At 40.8% G+C, this 17,614-nt stretch overlaps 1 protein-coding gene across 2 annotated transcripts; it reads left to right on the forward strand.

Moving 5' to 3' along the window:
* The first annotated feature begins 1,861 nt into the window (after positions 1-1,861).
* On the forward strand, positions 1,862-17,591 carry Kcne2 (potassium voltage-gated channel subfamily E regulatory subunit 2). 2 transcript variants are annotated; one of them, XR_010039263.1, is made up of 3 exons: positions 1,862-1,997; positions 14,006-14,218; positions 15,200-17,591. XR_010039263.1 is itself a non-coding variant. In XM_063224447.1 (3 exons), exons 1-2 carry the CDS (start codon positions 13,673-13,675, stop codon positions 14,384-14,386), a joined length of 399 nt encoding a protein of 132 aa, XP_063080517.1. In that variant the 5' UTR covers positions 13,204-13,672; the 3' UTR covers positions 14,387-14,398; positions 15,200-17,591. The 2 variants fall into 2 exon arrangements, 1 of the variants encoding a protein (XP_063080517.1); XM_063224447.1 differs by lacking the exon at positions 1,862-1,997 and adding an exon at positions 13,204-13,690 and having other exon boundaries at positions 14,006-14,398.
* The last annotated feature ends 23 nt before the right edge of the window (positions 17,592-17,614 follow it).

The raw sequence follows: 17,614 nt of genomic DNA on the forward strand, positions 1-17,614 counted from the left end.
AAATTAACCTCTTCTTGTCAAGTTGCAGTTAACAGGTGCTTTGTCCCAGCAATGAGAAAGCATCCATTCCCTCAGAACCTCATCTCATTGCAGATCGTCAGTCTCAGTGTTATGCATTGTGCTGTGGGATATGACAAAAACTATCTAAGAATAAACTGTTAAGGAGATTTCTCTTTTGGTACTGAGAACCGAACTCATGACTTCATGCTTGCCAGGCATGCACTGTGCTGCTGAGCTATATCCCAGCCCCCGAGAAGCTACTCTTTACCTATGCTGGAGGATTCTTTTCTGTGGTAAAAGATGATCAAACTCTACTCTTTACTGGCATGTTTTCTCAGTCATTTTCCTTAATAACAAATAGCAAAGCTAATATGCATATGCCACTTACTGTCCTCCTATGTTCAGCATTGTGTACTAAGTTGTGTAGATCTGCTGTAGCATTTAAAGTCAACCCAGTGAGGGAGGAACTCTCACTAGCTCCATCTTGCAGATGGGGAGTCACAGAGCAAAGCCAGGAGGTAATCTGCTTACTTTTCTGGTTGGTGTTCAAAACAGAGCTCTCAGCCTCCATGAGATACCATTCTGTCGTCAAGTACACAAGCGTGGAATTGCTCACTGCTTTGATTTTCCTCACGTTGTTATGGAATTCAAGAGTAAGGTTGGCCAAAAATGTCTTAGTGAGGTTGGCCTCTTTCTGCCAGCAGGTGGCACAATCACCCAGGGGACTTCTCAGTCAAATTTCCAGGAGTGTGGAGAAGCCTTCAACTCAGTTGGACTCTCAAACCATTCCTTTCTGGCTGAGTTTGCCTTACATTGTTCAGTGAAAGCAAATCCGTAAGGACACGTGGTGTACTGAGAAGCTGGTGTAAAGTTATAGAGATCTTTGTCTTTCATTAGAACACAGCTCACACGTATGCAGACTTTAAAATAATTTGTTAAGATTTTTTAAACTTTCCTCTGCCACCCAGTGCACTTTAAATCACTTTGTTTGGGGAACATATAATAACAAAAAACAATTGTAAAACAAAGCTAACCTTGCTTCGTCACAGCCACAGGTCACAGAGTAATGATCGGCCATGACCCTCGAGTGACTTTGACTGAGCCTTTGTGGATTGGATTCAAATCTTGGCTTCACTTCTACGGCACTCTGACCTCCCATTTCCTTGGTGCCTGGATTTCTTGGATGTCGGGTTCATGGTGCACTGTACATTGGACTGTGACAATAACTGCATGGAATGGATACATTAATCACACGAAGAAGACACTAGCACTCTGTAAATACTCATTGGTGACAATTTTTACAAAGCTGCACTCCGTCCAATTCTCAGCAATCCAACCTTGACAGAAAAGGATCTTCGGGTAGTTAGAGTTTGTTTAGCTCTTTATAAGACTTTAAATCACTCATTGGACTTGCTTCTATCTCCATGATATCGTGACTCTGGGACCAGTTTCACTATACGTTAAAAGGAATACGTTAAAATTTAGCTTATGGGGAAAATGTCAGATCAGTGGCTCTTACTTGGAATCATGCTGGTCTTCTTCATACCCACATCAAACAACTTGGAGATATCATATCATTTTCTTAAGATCCTGTTCTTCCGTACATATCTAAGGGCATGATGCTACCCACTAAGTCTTTTCCTGGGAAGAGACCCTCACTGTGCCCTGGGTAGAGTGGCATCTTGGGATCCAAAGAGGGAGCTTGTGCCACTCTGCCCAAAGCCAGGCTCCATGCAGGCACATCCTGTGAGGCGTGAAGGTTAATTCCCGGTGGTTGGCCAGTGTTTAACTTTCCACGTAAGATTAGATTAAACATTTGGGTTCATAAAAAGCCCAGGATTGCAGAACGCCATTAGTGAGGGCTTAGTTGGTCACAAGCTGAGGTCCTCAACAGGCTGAGATCTGTGTACAATCCTGAAGAGCTTGTTAGGCCAGTAAGAAGGTTCAGAGCAGCCTGGCTTTGCAAAGGAATTTCGTACTGCTGACACACTGTGTAGGTATGTTTTATTACAAATTCTGTCTTTTTTTGAGGAATTAACAAAGTAATCCATTTTCTTTTTCCAGAAAATGTGAAAGGAGCAATTTTCCTGGTATATGACCTGGCTGACTGCCCATCCTCCTCCCTCCCTCCTTTCTTTCCTTCCTGCTTTCTTTTCTTTTCTTTCTTCAGTAATTGGCTGTGAGTGAAGATTTTGAAAGTTTTTGTTTTAAATGAGGAACTCATGGTACATGTAGGCAATCATAAATTTTTCTGTTCTTGATATAAAAATAAAATACTTTGCAGCCACTAGAAGGCTCTGTTGATGCCCGTAATCCATTTTCTTTCAAGAAAAGGGCACTGTGAATTTAGGGGTCAATTGTAGTGTCCAGATTGCCCCTGTCTTGAGTCACACGTGTGTGGCAGGGAGAGCTGGAATCAGGAAATGGTTCTGTAACCTGGAGACAAGGCATAACTAATGGATGTTTGCAAACTCCGACCATGGCTGTGGTATTTTATCTTTTCCCCAGCTGAGCTGACCAGCCTAAGTAATGGAAACAAGCAATTATTGGACTGGGTGACCTCTGCTATAACATGATCAGGACTGAGCACCGGCCTGAGTGATTTGGGTTCAACTCCAGGCACTGTGGCCAATGTAAGAGCCCTGTGATTTTGGAAGAGTGATTTAAGATCTCTGGGCTATTCTTACCAGAGAGTAAGTCTGCCTCAAAAATCTTTATGATTTACTCTGTTCTGGGACTCTGCAAGAGCTAGTCATTGGATATATAGTTTCTGTTTGGTTGAACCTCATGCAGTTGCCAATATTTGACCATGTTAACCTACATAAACAGAAATGTCATGCATTCAAAAAGAACATAAATAACAGTTGTCTTGGTATTACTGCAGTAAATCCTTATGTGATGTTTATGGCAGGACAAGTGTGTTTACTAAAAATGGTTAGGGTCTATCAGTTCAGTAGTCATCCTGGGAATCAAAAGTTTCAGTCAATCCATGTATCACTCAAATCTGTTTTGGCATAATGTGTATCAATGAAATTACTTTCACACACTGAGATTTGGATTTTTCCTGTGGTTCAGGCATGGACAGTGGACTGCCTGTCACATTTCATACATCAGTATTCAAAAAGTGAACCTCCTTGGCCCTGCTGTCTCAGCCTGGACAGAGGGTAGTGCTTAACTGTTTAATCCCAAAGGCCCCATGTAGCCTTGGGATTAAGTCTGAACCAAGATCACTCCTGACCTGCTTAGTAGCAGGCCTGTGTCCTTGTAGAAGAGCGTGACAAATAAATGATCTCACTCATCAAGCTGTGAGTGCTGCCAGGCTGCAGACCTACAGAAATTCAAGTGACTTGGCTGACCTGTGTGGACTGAGTTCAAATCTCGTCTTCACTTCTGTGGTACCCTGACTTCTTGGTCCCTCTGTACCTGGATTCCTCAGATGTCAGGTTCATAGTGCAGTGTACGTGGGACTGTGACAATTACTGCATGGAATTAATACACTACACATGGAGAAGACCTTGGCACACCATAAAGAGCCATTGATGGCACCTCTCAGAAAGCACTACTTTGTAACTTCTGGGAATTCACCATGAAGTCTCTCATCTCAAAGATGTGTTGTTAAACAGATTTTTGGAAGAGTAATAAGGGGTCCAGGAGTACCCTGAAATTCAATGGAGAGATTCCTGTACGCATTTGTATACTCCTCTGGGAAAATAAACTCACATAGCTTTAATTTTCAAGGAATCTCTGGTAGATAGAGCACACACCCTAAATAAGTTAAAGATTACTGTTCTGGTAATTTCCAATTGAATTCTACAGAGAGAGGAGCAACCATGCTTTCATTCATTTACCAAACATTTGGTAAAGATCTGTTTGACAGAGTCCTGGGATTCAGAGGTGAATGAAAAAATTCTGGCCCTGGAGCAGGTCAAGTTCTCAAGCCATTATGATTCGGTTTTCTTTATCCCCAATCATCAGGCTCCTTTGAAAGATGAGGGTTGCAATTCTGTTTTTTTTTTTTTATTTAAGAGGAAAAAGAGAAAAACACAAAACAAAACAAAGCAGTGTAAGGTTACACATAATACAGAACTACAAAAAAAAAAAAACATAACAGTAAGAAATCACCTGTTAATAGATTACATAATATCATCTTGGAAATAGTTGCTCAAATCACAGTATCAAAGAATACAAAGTAGACATTCAAACGGAGAGACTGCAAACAGCTGTGTTCAATGATCCAAAAACATTAATATAGTCAGCTATTTAACATCCCTAAACACACTTGTTGTTATATCCGTTAGAGCTCTTTTTTTTCCCCTCCCTCTCTTTTTTATAACAAAATTTACACATTTTGGATTTTATTACTCCTTAGTTCTTATTACTTTTTTGGGGGGGAGAGAATAAAGTCAAATATGGCAAAACAAAGCTGTAAGTCAAAACCAAGGATAGACATAGCACATGATGTAGAACAGAGTACAAGGTCATCAACAATGGTTATCAACATTGTCTCTTGTTTCCTTAAAAGGAATTGTCCATCTCATTAGATATTATAAAGCCGGACAAAACAGTGGAGAACAAGACCAATAAAACTTAGGCATTGTGAACATTACAGGACTTCCAAAGGAGACAATAGTCAAACCAGAATGGGCATCTTTGTGAATCTTATTGCCTTCAAATTAGTTGCCTATACCTTCAAACTTGCTACTATCGCACAGAATGGAACAGAGTCTAATCAGTCAAAACAAGATCTTGGGAGTATTACAGGACTTCAAAACAAGTTAATAGGAGATCAAAAAGAGTTACTACTATATATCCTAATTTTTAAAGTTTTTCCCTTAATTAAAATAAACATAAGAAATAGCTAAATAATTTTTTTAAAGAATAGTAGTTACCATAGTGTCTGTCTTTTTCCTTGAAATATTTGGATAAAACTTCATATACTATAGCTTCAAATATTTCCATATCAAAAAGCCCAGAGTAAAGCCTTTCTAATTAATAAGTGAAAATTTTATAAGGCTTCAAGGCCACATAATGGGGAATCATGATTATCACATATTTTTATATATTTGAATCATTACTTACATTAGGGAAACTATTCGGTATTCATACATGCGAGATTGATTTATTTCACTTATGAGTATGGTCTCAAGCTGCGCCCATTTATTGATAAATATCTCAATGCGATCCTTCTTTATAGCTGAATAATACTCCATTGTATAGAAATACCACAACTTTTTTATCCATTCCTCAGTTGATGGACACTTGGGTTGTTTCCAAGATCTGGCGATTACAAATTGTGCTGCTATAAACATAGGTGCACATATATCCCTGTGGTATGATGCTTTCAGTTCTTCTGGGAATATGCCTAGAAGTGGAATAGCTGGAATAAATGGGATTTCCAATCCCAACTTTTTGAGAAACCTCCAGACAGACCTCCACAAAGGCTGTACCAGTCTACACTCCCACCAACAGTGCAGGAGAGTTCCTTTTTCCCCACAGCCTCTCCAGCATTTGTTGTTGTTGGTTTTCTTGATCCTGGCCATTCTTTCAGGAGTGAGATGGTATCTCAGTGTGGTTTTAATTTGCATTTCTCTAATGACCAATGATGATGAGCATTTTTTCATGTATTTATTTGCCATTTGCATTTCTTCATCTGAGAATTGCGTATTCATCTCAGATGCCCATTTTTGGATTGGATCTTTGAATTTTGAAGGTCTGAGTTTTTTTAATTCTTTATATGTTTTAGACAAGAGTCCCTTGTCTGAGAGAGAGTTCACTAAAATCTTTTCCCAGTTTGTGGGTTTTCTTTTCACTATGCTGGAGATTTCTTTTGACATGCAAAAACTTTTTAATAAGAAGTGGTCCTAGTTATTGATTCTGGGAAGTATTTCCCGTGCAGTTTGAGTCCTATTCATGAATTCTCTACCTACTCCTATGTCTCCAAGGTTTCTACCCAATTTGTCTTCCAATAGATTTAGCGTTTCTGTTTTAATATTCAGATCTTTGACCCATTTAGATTTTAATTTAGTACATGGTGATAGACATGGGTCTAGCTTTAGTTTTCGGCAAATGGAGAGCCAGTTTTTCCAGCACCATTTATTAAAGAGACTGTCGTTCTTCCAGTGAACCTGCTTGGCTCCTTTATCGAAGATAAGGTGGTTGAGTGTGTTTGTAGTTGTGGTTGTATCTTCTAATCTATTCCATTGATCTTCAGCTCTGTTTTGATTCCAATACCATGTTGATTTTACTACTGTTGCTTTGTAGTATAATTTCAAGTCAGGGATTGTGATGCCTCCTGCTTTGTCTTTGCTGCTTAGAATTGCTTTTGCGATTCTAGGTCTCTTCTGGTTCCAGATGAAATTTAGGAGTGATTTCTCTAGATCTATAAGGTATGTTGATGGTATTTCTATTGGGATTGCATTGAATCTGTATAAGAGTTTTGGGAGAATGGCCATCTTCACAATGTTTGTTCTTCCTATCCATGAGCAAGGGATGTCTTTCCATTTTCTGAGATCATCTTCAATTTCCTTTTTCAGTGTATTATAATTTTCACTGTATAAGTCTTTCACTTCTTTCGTAAGAGTAATTCCTAAATACTTCATTTTTTTGCTTGCTAATGTGAATAGTCCAGTTTCCCTTATTTCCCTCTCTGTGGTTTTGTTGTTTGTGTATAGGAATGCTATTGATTTCTGAGTATTGATTTTGTATCCAGCCACATTCCTGAATTTATTTATTGTATCTAAGAGTCTTTCAATGGAGCTTAGGGGGTCTTCTATGTAGAGTATCATGTCATCTGCAAACAATGACAACTTAACTTCTTCTTTTCCTATCTTTACCCCTTTTATTTCTCTTTCTTGCCTAATTGCTCTGGCTAGTACTTCCAGTACTATATTAAATAGGAGTGGTGATAAAGGACATCCTTGTCTTGTGCCTGATTTTAAAGTAAAGGCTTTCAATTTTTGGCCATTTAGTATGATGCTGGCTGTTGGTTTGTCATAAATGGCCTTTATTATATTGAGGTAAAGACCATCTATTCCAATTTTCTGTAGAGTTTTTATCATGAATAAATGATAAATGTTGGACCTTATCGAAGGCTTTTTCTGCATCTATAGAAATGATCATGTGATTCTTATTTTTGGCTTTATTGATATGGTGGATTACATTTATTGATTTGCGTATGTTGAACCATCCTTGCATTCCTGGGATGAATCCCACTTGGTCATGGTGTATAATCTTCTTGATGATTTGCTGGATCCTATTTGCCAATATTTTATTGAGGATTTTTGCATCTGTGTTCATTAGGGAGATCGGTCTATAGTTCTCTTTTTTAGTTGGGTCTTTCTCAGGTTTTGGTACTAGAGTGATATTTGCTTCCAGGAATGACTTAGGCAGGATTGCTTCCCTTTCAATTTCATTGAATAGTTTGAGGAGTGTCGGCATTAGGTCTTCTTTGTATTTCTTGTAGAATTCTGCAGTGAATCCATCTGGGCCTGGGCTCTTCTTGGTGGGTAAGGACTTAATTACATTTTCAACTTCAGTAACCGAGATTGGGTTATTCAACAGTTTTACATCCTCTTGATCTAGCTTTGGCACTTCATATGCTTCTAAGAAACTGTCTATTTCTTCTGTGTTATCAAACTTTTGAGAGTAGAGGTTTTCAAAATAGGTGTTGATGATCTTCTGTATTTCTATTGGGTCTGTAGTGATTTCTCCTTTTTCATTTCTTATTGCATGAATTTGAGCTTTTTCTTCCCTTTTTTTAATAAGGTTGGCTAGGGGCTTATCGATTTTATTTATTCTTTCAAAGAACCAACTCTTTGATTTGTTGATCCTTTGGATTGTTTTCTTAGTCTCTATTGCATTGATTTCTGCTCTGATTTTTATAATTTCCTCTCTTCTTTTGGCTTTGGGCTTGACTTGCTCTTCTTTTTCTAGCTGTTTGAGGTGTAGCATCAAGTTATTTATTTGTATTTGTTCTGTTTTCCTGATGTGGGAACTCAGTGCAATAAATTTTCCTCTCAGAACGGCTTTCATTGCATCCCACAGATTCCGGTAAGTTGTATCTGCATTTTCATTTTCTTTTAGGTATTGTTTGATTTCTTCTTTAATTTCTTCTGTGACCCACTGATTACTCAAGAGTGTGTTATTCAGTTTCCATGTGTTTGTGGGATTTTTGCGGTATCTTTTATCATTAATTTCTAATTTCAGAGCGCTGTGATCCGATAACATGCAAGGGATGATTTCAGCTCTTTTGCACTTGTTTAAATATGTTCTATGAGCTAATATATGGTCTATTTTAGAAAATGATCCATGTACTGCTGAGAAGAATGTGTATTCTGATGTTGTTGGGTGGAACATTCTGTATATGTCTATCAAACCCATTTGTTCACAGGTATGATTCAGTTCTGTTATTTCTTTACTCATTTTCTGTCTGGTCGATCTGTCCCTTGGTGTCAATGGCGTATTAAGGTCTCCCGTTACAATTGTGTTACTGATAATTTGAGTTTTCATTTCTGTTAATAATTGTTTTATATAACTGGGCGCTCTGGAGTTTGGTGCGTATATATTTAAGATAGTTATCTCTTCCTTTTGGAGTTTTCCCCTAATGAGTATGTAGTGACCTTCTTTGTCCTTTATGGTCATTGTTGGTTTAAAGTTCATGTTGTCTGCAAACAGGAGGGCTACTCCTGTTTTTTTTTTTTTTTTTTTTTGGATTCCTGCTGCATTGTTTTCCATCCTTTGACTTTCAGTCTGTGAGTATCCTTCTGGGTAGATGGGTTTCCTGTAAACAGCATATGGTTGGATTTTGTTTCTTGATCCATTCTGCTAGTCTGTTTCTTTTGATTGGTGCATTGAGACCATTTACATTAATGGTTATTACTGTTAAATGTTGTTTAATTGTAGGATTCTTATCTCTCTGCTGTTGCATCTTTATCTTTCTGTTCTGTTTAATTATTTGCTTTGCTTAGTGGTTTTTTCCTTTGTGTATCTAAAATGTCTTTCAATATTTTTTGCAGGGTTGGTTTGGTGTTCATGAAGTTCTTCAGCTGTTCTTTGTCATGGAAGTATCGTATTTCACCATCTATTTTAAATGATAGTTTTGCAGGATATATCAGTCTAGGTTGGAAATCATTTTGCTTTAGGATCTGGAATACTTCACTCCATGCTCTTCTTGACTTTATTGTTTGTGATGAGAAGTCTGCTGTGATTCTGATAGGTTTTCCTTTATAAGTGATCTGTCTTTTCTCTCTGACAGCTTTTAATAATCTATTCTTGTGTTGGATTTCTGGGATGGTGATTATTATATGTCTGGGTGTAGTTTTATTTTGGTTATGACTATTTGGAGTTCTATATGCTTCACTGATCCTGATGTCAGTTTCTGATCTCATGCTTGGGAAGTTTTCAGCTATTGCTTCTCTAAATATCCTCTTGATATCCTTTATGTTGTCTCCTTCTTTTTCATTAATCCCTATCATTCTTATGTTATTCTTCTTTGCATCATCTTGCAGTTGTTGAATTGTTGTTTCCTGATTCCTTGTTATTTTTAAAAGATCTTTCCTTTCCTGTTCACTTGCTGCAATCCTGTCTTCAAGGTCTGAAATTCTATCTTCACTTTCATTAAGGCGGTTTTTACAACTTTCAGTGGAGTTTTTTATTTCCTGTATATCTCTGTGCATCTGCATTATGTATTCTGTTTGTTTCTTATATTGCTCTTCTAGGGATTCTATCTTTTTGTTTAATTCCTCCAATTTTTTATCTGTGTTTTCTTTAGATATATTTAGAATCTCTTTCATTTCTTTTATCATTTCTTCTTTTATCTGGGATATTATTTCGAGTTTGAATTTCTTTAAAGCTTCCTGGAGTTGCTTGTCAACTTCAGTAGCTATTGTGTCTAATATATGAGGAGGATGGGATATATTTTCTTCTAAATACACTTCTCCTAGGGTTTCCTGAGATGGGCTGGAGGTTTGAGGTTGTAATTTGGTCTTTCGTTTTGTCATTTTCCTATATTTCTGTGTTTCAAGTGTTATTTGAAAGCCTCCTCAGGATCTGTTGAAAATCCCCTTCTATGTTTGCAGCTACTGAGACTCTGGCACCACTCTACCCCAGGCCATTGGGCCTGCAGAACCAATGGCCCTTCTCTGCTTGTTCAGAACTCCGCGCTTCCAGACAAGCTGGGCCTCAGGGACACTGTGCGCCCACCTGCCCCTTGGTAGATCCACAGCTCTTGAATCGCAGCCGGGTTAGGGTACTCACCACAGACCGCAGTGCCTCAGGAGCCTGTGATCCCTCCCTGCTTGCAGAGATATCCACAAACCTCCAGACAAAGGAAGGGCCTCCTGCGGGCACTCCGGATCTACCCAGCTCCTCCTCTGCACGCAGATGGCTATGCGCGGCTGGGCTCAGGCCGAGGTGCCTCAGGAACCCGGGACCCCTCCTCCTCCAGACAAAGGAAGGGGCCTCTGCAGGCGCTCCGGATCCGCGCAGCTCCTCCTCCGCACACCGATGGCCAGGCGCGGCTGGGCACGGGCCGAGGTGCCTCAGGAACCCAGGACCCCTCCTCCTCCAGACAAAGGAAGGGGCCTCTGCAGGCGGCTCCGGATCCGCGCAGCTCCTCCTCCGCACACCGATGGCCAGGTGCGGCTGGGCACAGGCCGAGGTGCCTCAGGAACCCGGGACCCCTCCTCCTCCATACAAAGGAAGGGGCCTCTGCAGGCGGCTCCGGATCCGCGCAGCTCCTCCTCCGCACATCGATGGCCAGGTGCGGCTGGGCACAGGCCGAGGTGCCTCAGGAACCCGGGACCCCTCCTCCTCCATACAAAGGAAGGGGCCTCTGCAGGCGGCTCCGGATCCACGCAGCTCCTCCTCCACACACCGATGGCCAGGTGCGGCTGGGCACGGGCCGAGGTGCCTCAGGAACCTGGGACCCCTCCTCCTCCAGACAAAGGAAGGGGCCTCTGCAGGCGCTCCGGATCCGCGCAGCTCCTCCTCCGCACACCGATGGCCAGGCGCGGCTGGGCACGGGCCGAGGTGCCTCAGGAACCAAGGGTTGCAATTCTGATCTTGAAGAGTGTTTTTTTTCTGTACATGTCACATGAATAAACACAAAAAATTGAGTAGTTGATTTCTTTTTAAATGGCAGTTTGCAAAAAGAAAAAAAGCGTAAGAAAGGAGTCTCTGCTAGATGTGAGAAGCTCAGGAAAAGTCTGGGGAGAAAAAAGATGACTCATGTGAGTTTCTAAAACTATCTCTCCTGGAGTTAGCAAAAACAAGGGAATTCTCCTTACGCACAGCAACCTGGGACCAGACAGGCAAAAGACCAAGGTGAGTTTGCAGTTCCTCTTCCTTCCAGCACCATCTCCTCAATGCTTATTAAGTGACCCATTTCCATTTCAGTTCCGCAATCTGAAGGCTTCTCCAGGGGCATTGTCCTTGCATATCCTTGCTGAACTTCAAAACCCACCTCAGCTATGCCCTGTTCCCTCATAGAAGCCAAGCACCTGTCTCAATTTCTCATATGTGGCGAAAAGCTGATGAGATACTTTGATGAAATTGCTCACAGAATCATGCTGACAGTGAAGATGGCCTTTCCTATTGCCCTTCCCTTGTAACAATGGGGCTTTCACGTCTTTTGGTTACAGAGTAACTGATGCAACCAGTCCTCAGAGAGGTGGGCTGAGCATCTCTTGTCTGAAATGCTTGGAATCTGAAGTGTTTCAAAGTTTCAGTTTTTAAAAACAAATTCAAATATTTGCATATACATACTGAGGAATACAATGGGTTGCAAGATTAAGCATGAAATTCATTCATGTTTATTATGCACATGACCTGAAAGGAATGCTATACAATATTTTCAGTGCATTGAGATTTCTGACTGTGCCCCATCTCAGGAAGTCAGGTGTGAAATTTCCCACTGTGGGCATCATTTGGGGGTTAGCAAATTCCCAATTTGGATTTCCCATTTCAGACCTCAGGTTTTAGGGTTAGGGGTGCTCCGCTTGAACTGGGGACACAGGATGGACAGAAGAGATCAGATCACTCAGGAGTTTGTAGATCTCTACTCATTCGGGGACCCAGACACAAAATCAGGGTCTCACTGCCTGGTGCATCAGTAGTGGTCCAGTAACTAAAGCACCTAGAGCAACTGTACCCTTGAAGCATCTCAGAAAGAATTCTACAAGTGGGTGCCTCAACCTAAACGAAGCCCTCATCTTCCCCACCCCAGATTTTTCCTCCTCAGCCCAGTTACCCAAGACCTTTTCACACATGGCCTCTTCTCAGTCCCCAGCTCAAGAATCTTTCTGTATTCATCACCAGCCCTCTGTTAAGGAAACTTAGCCCTACTGGCTGTGTGTGTGTGTGTGTTTCTATATTCTACTCATTTTCTCAATTTGGTTACCCAAAAGAAAATGGAATTCGTTCTAGAGGAATGGCAGAGAAAACAGATAAGGGAGCAAAGTCACAGTGTTCTTTTTTGAAAGAAGTCATAAAGAAGGGTTGGGGAAAAAATAAAGCAAAAGGGCACATGTGTGAAATAATCCTACCCCATGGCATTTTCAGCAAGACCTTGTCTCTATATTTAAAAAAAAATGCTGGAAGTGTAGCTTAGAGAAAAGGCTCTGGGTTCTCTCAATGCTCAGGACCAAAATGAAGGGGTGTGGGGAGCACATCTCCACTTTTTTTTGGAAAATGTGTTTGGTGTGTACCTTGTAGCATTTGTTAAATTTTCTTCCAACCTGCTGTTGAAGAGATGAAAGAACTTTAGGGTTATCTGAAGAACAGAAGTTAAAATGTCAGGTGGAGAAAATATCTTAGTTATGGTGATTTTTAATGAGGAAAATTCGGGAAGATACATTCTATGGGATTAATACCTGGAAGTTTATTTTTAATTATTTTCCAGATAGGGAGATTTGAAGTGTCACATTTTATAAAGGGAATGAATCACACATGTTCAAGAAAGGTGACAATTAAGAGAGGGCCTAAAGAACAGGCAGGTGGGAAGATCACAGCAGAAATAATGCAGGTAGAGTAGAGACAATATGCAAATACCCTGGATTAAGCAAGTGTACCTAGCTGCAGGGGAAAGTCAGCTGTAACCAGATTGTTACAAGCAAGAGGGAATTTGGGAAATGGGTCAGGAGCCAGCTCAGGCCAGGCCAGGTAAATCCTGTTAAGGAATTAAGGTTTTATTTTAAGAACAAGAGGAGGCGACTGCATCATTTCAACAGCAAGGGAATGGCATGATCTTACTTCTCTCATGAGCTGAGCACCTTGCTATGGGACAGAGAGAGCTACAAGGAGAGATGCCATGGCTGGGTAGTGCCAGTGGGGATGGAGAGGAGAGATGGGTTTGAGGAGTACAGGTGATTGTTCAGATTACTTCTTTGTATCAGTTACCTAAAGTACGTCTTTAGGGTATGGCTATCTATGCATCTCTGTAGGATACTTGGGAAAAAGCAGCTGCCCAAGCCTAGGAGACAGAACTAATTGGAAAGGGTTGATGCCTCTCACACTCTCTTGCCTCAATGCTGTGTCTCAATCTCTACTCACACATGACTATTTGCTTCTTTGGACTGATATCATTGGACACTTGTTCTGAATTACTGATCTTTTTAAGAACAAAAGTAATGCAAGATTACTGGTGAGAATTTGGAACATAAGAAAACCCTGAAGAATGAAAAAATATATACCCGTAAGTATACCACCATTAACACTTTGCTCTATTTACTTTGTCCTTTTTCCATTTTTATAATATATATGTATATGTAGATGTTTATCAAAAAATAGTATATCTTCCATCAAAATTTTTTACAACATGACCATGCATGCAAAAATGAGTAAAATGGATCTGATCAGTCAAAAGATTAACAAAATACACACTCAATAACCAGCCACAGTGAAAAGAAATATTACTGTTCCCCCTCCTCCCCCTTTTCAAGGGAGCCAACTGTAGAAAGGATCTGTTTTCTTAATCTCATTCATCTATTTATCGTTTGCATTTCAACAGGAGGAAAACATGATTACTTTATCCAACTTGACTCAGACCCTGGAAGATGTCTTCAAAGGGATTTTTGTTACTTATATGGACAACTGGCGGAGGAACGAGACTGTGGAACAGGAGGCTCTGCAGGCCAAAGTGGACGCAGAGAACTTCTACTACGTCATCTTGTACCTCATGGTGATGATCGGAATGTTCTCTTTCATCGTGGTAGCTATTCTGGTGAGCACCGTGAAATCCAAGCACCGGGAACATTCCCACGATCCCTACCACCAGTACATTGTGCAGGACTGGCAGGAGAAGTACAGGAGTCAAGTTAGGCACCTGGAGGAATCAAAGGCCACCGTCCACGAGAACCCCAGTGCGACGCAGTTCAAATTGTCTCCTTGATAAGAGAGAGAGGTACGGAGCTGAGCCCCGACCTCCAGGTACTGTGAGATGTCCACAGGCCACACAAATCAACGCTGTCACTGCTCAGAAGAGGATAAGGTCCTCTTCGCTCTGCTAAGAATTTTCACAAACATCATGTGGCTGACCAGCTGAGACAGATGACATTTCAATAGTACTGATTTATATTTGCTTATTGGAGTGACATTTTGTGCCGAAGACCTCTTTTATTTTCTATGCAATGTAAATGCCATTTAAATCAATGTCAACAGTGACAATAAAAGCAAACTTAAAGCAAAAGACCTGAGCAGCGGCACTGAAAAGAGATAGGGCAGATTTACAAATTACTGACCCTTTTTTCTCATGAAACATTAGCTTGGATATGACAAATCCAATTTATAAATACTCATATGTATTTTTCAGAAGCTGAGGTTCAAAATTTATCACTTGCTCACTGGATTGACATGGAAATATTTCTTATTAATTTATGAGTGCAGTCTGAAGTGACAAATGAACAGAACCTCAAGGTTACATTTATTGTTTCCTTGGTATTTAGCTTGCTCGGAGGTTTGAAGACAGAAAAAGCATTGCAAAGGGCAAATAATCCATACCGGCAAAGTCAAATATTTAAGAAACAGCTGGTGTGACAGAAACATATTTTAAACTAACATTTAAAGTTTCAAAGGAAATTAACCTTTAAAAGTTCTCGTTATTTAAGAAACATGATAAAAAGTTATGACGGGTTTATAAACAACTCATTCTTTTCATTCAATCGTGTTATATTTATACTTGTTTTATTTTCCTTTATGTTTGAAGAGACTGAAGTTACAGAAAGTGCCTACATTGCTGGTGCCTGTTGAAAAGCCAGACAATAACTGCCATTTTGTACCGTGGTACCGTGGGAGCAGGGACTGGGAGATGTTGGTCAACAGATGGAAATTTTCACGTAGGAGTCATCAGCTCAAGAGATCTGTCGTGCGTCATGGTGACCAAGGTAGTAGCAGTGTACTGTATTCTTGAAAATTGCTAAGAGTAGGCTGGACGTGGTCATGCAAGTCTGTAATCCCAAGACTTGGGAGGCTAAGGCAGGAAGAAAACCACAAGTTTGAGGGTAGCTGGTGCCATAGCAAGTTCAAGGTTACCCTAAACTACCTAGTGAGAACCTGTATAAAAAAAAAAGAGTAGATGTTAAATGTTCTTTGTACAAAAATGGTAACTACAGTGTATGTGAGGAATGGTAATGTCTGTGTTAATTAGCTTGATTTAGGCATTCCACAGGATACATAAACTTTAAACCATCATGTTATATATAATAAATGCATGCAACTTTATCTGTGAATTAAAAAATAAAATAAACATTCTGTACTTTGGGTACATGATACCAGACTGTCAGAGCAGGGAGGCACCTTAGAAGACTCCCCCCCACCCCATTACTGTCAGACTCCTTGATTTGTAAAGGAGGAAACTTCAGTTTACAGAGGTTTTATTATTTCGATTGGTTGTCTACTGGGGTCACCGGCCGGGGCCCTAGGAGTACTGTTACGGTGCAGTCTATGTACTCTCTGATTGATGAGCTCAGTAGCTGGATATGCTGTTAGGAGGAGGTGGGGCCTGGTTGGAAGTGGCCACTGGGGCCATGATGTAGAAGAGTGGACACTCCTTTCCAATTCTTCCTTCTCTTTTTGCTTCAACTTTGTAATGTGAGCACTTTCTTCCACCATGCTCTTTCTGCCTTGAAGCCCATTACCTTGGACTGAAACCACAAACCAAATGATCCTCTCTTCCTTTAGAGTAGGGCAGTCATATACTGTGTCCCAGTGATGGAAAAGTGACCGAGACAACGATAGAGGAGGACTACAGAAGGGTGTGCTGTAGGCGCTCAGCCAGGATGGAGGAGGACAGGTATGTGACAGACTGTCAAGGGGTCATGGTAGAGATCAACACCAAGCGGACAGAGTCAAAGCAGCGACAAGAGGGCAGAGATAACTTGGGTCACGGTCTCCCCATGCAAAGCAGCTGAGCAGAGGAGGGTCTGGGTGAGGGTCTCAGCACCATGTAGCTTCGTGCTTCATCTCCTCCCCTCCCTGGCCAGGGAACAGCAATTGTGAACAAGGCCTGTGGCCTCAGGGTACAAAGACAAAATTCAAAACTAGGAGCTCTTTGTTCTAAACACACTTGTAGTTGTACTTGCACTGTCTCAGTCAATTTTCTACTGCTATAACAGAAGAGCTGAGGCTATTTACAAAAAGGTTTATTTTGACTCATGGTTTTGGAGGCTGAGAGCCTCCAAGAGTATGGTACCAGCATCTGCTTCAACTTCTGCTGAGGAACTCTGTTTCTTCAACCCATGGCAGAAAGTGAAGGCCGAGCAGGTATGTTCAGAAAAGGAAGAACAGAGGTCTTTCACTGTCACAACCTCCTCCCATGAGGGTAAGAAATCTCCCACCAGATACCATTAACCCCTTCATTAGGTGCATGCCTTATGACCCAGAGCCTCTCAACAGTATTAGACTGGAGATTGTGGTGGGACAATCCATGTTCAAATCACACAAGGCTAACATTATAGTATGACATTATCTGTTTCCTATAACAAAGTTGCAATTATGTTAAGGGAAGTGTTAAATATTAGCATTGGGGAAGCTATTCATATGCCAACTGCAAGAAGAGGCCTTCTTTCTCACATCAGAAACCTGAAACGCTGTTGCTCTCAGACACATCTATCTCAGAGAGCCCAGAGCAGCAACAGAGGTAGCAGCAATTCCAGGTATCAGGTCTCCGTCCACACTGGGAGCTGAGGTTTCCACCAGGTGACAATGACTTTCCTTGACTAAACTCTAGTCAGGCTCTCTGAGCCCTCTTCTTGACTAGTCTACAATCTTGCTCTATAAAAACTGTAAACTCTTGCTACAAATGATTTGTCCACCTCCACACACTAAGAGACTTGATCAAGCACTGGCACTGTTTCTAACACGTCAGGGCTGTACCCTTAGGGTGACCCTACCCCTCTTAAAAGAACCTGCCTAAGAAAAATGAACACTGCCAGGAGAACTGACAGTTTGAGAAAAACCTGATGACACTCTAGGAGCAACTGAGAAAGCTTGCAATTATAAATCCTTTTTTTCCCTTTCTCTTTGAAATGTAATTTTCTACCACCCAGAAACATCTTGTTCTGTTTGAAATGCAAACATTAAAAACTTTTCCTGCTGGGTGTGTGTCTTGCTGTAACTTACA

Source organism: Cavia porcellus, unplaced genomic scaffold (genome assembly GCF_034190915.1).
Source record: "Cavia porcellus strain 051 isolate PalLab524CR breed Dunkin Hartley unplaced genomic scaffold, mCavPor4.1 scaffold_15, whole genome shotgun sequence".
Taxonomy (NCBI): domain Eukaryota; kingdom Metazoa; phylum Chordata; class Mammalia; order Rodentia; family Caviidae; genus Cavia; species Cavia porcellus.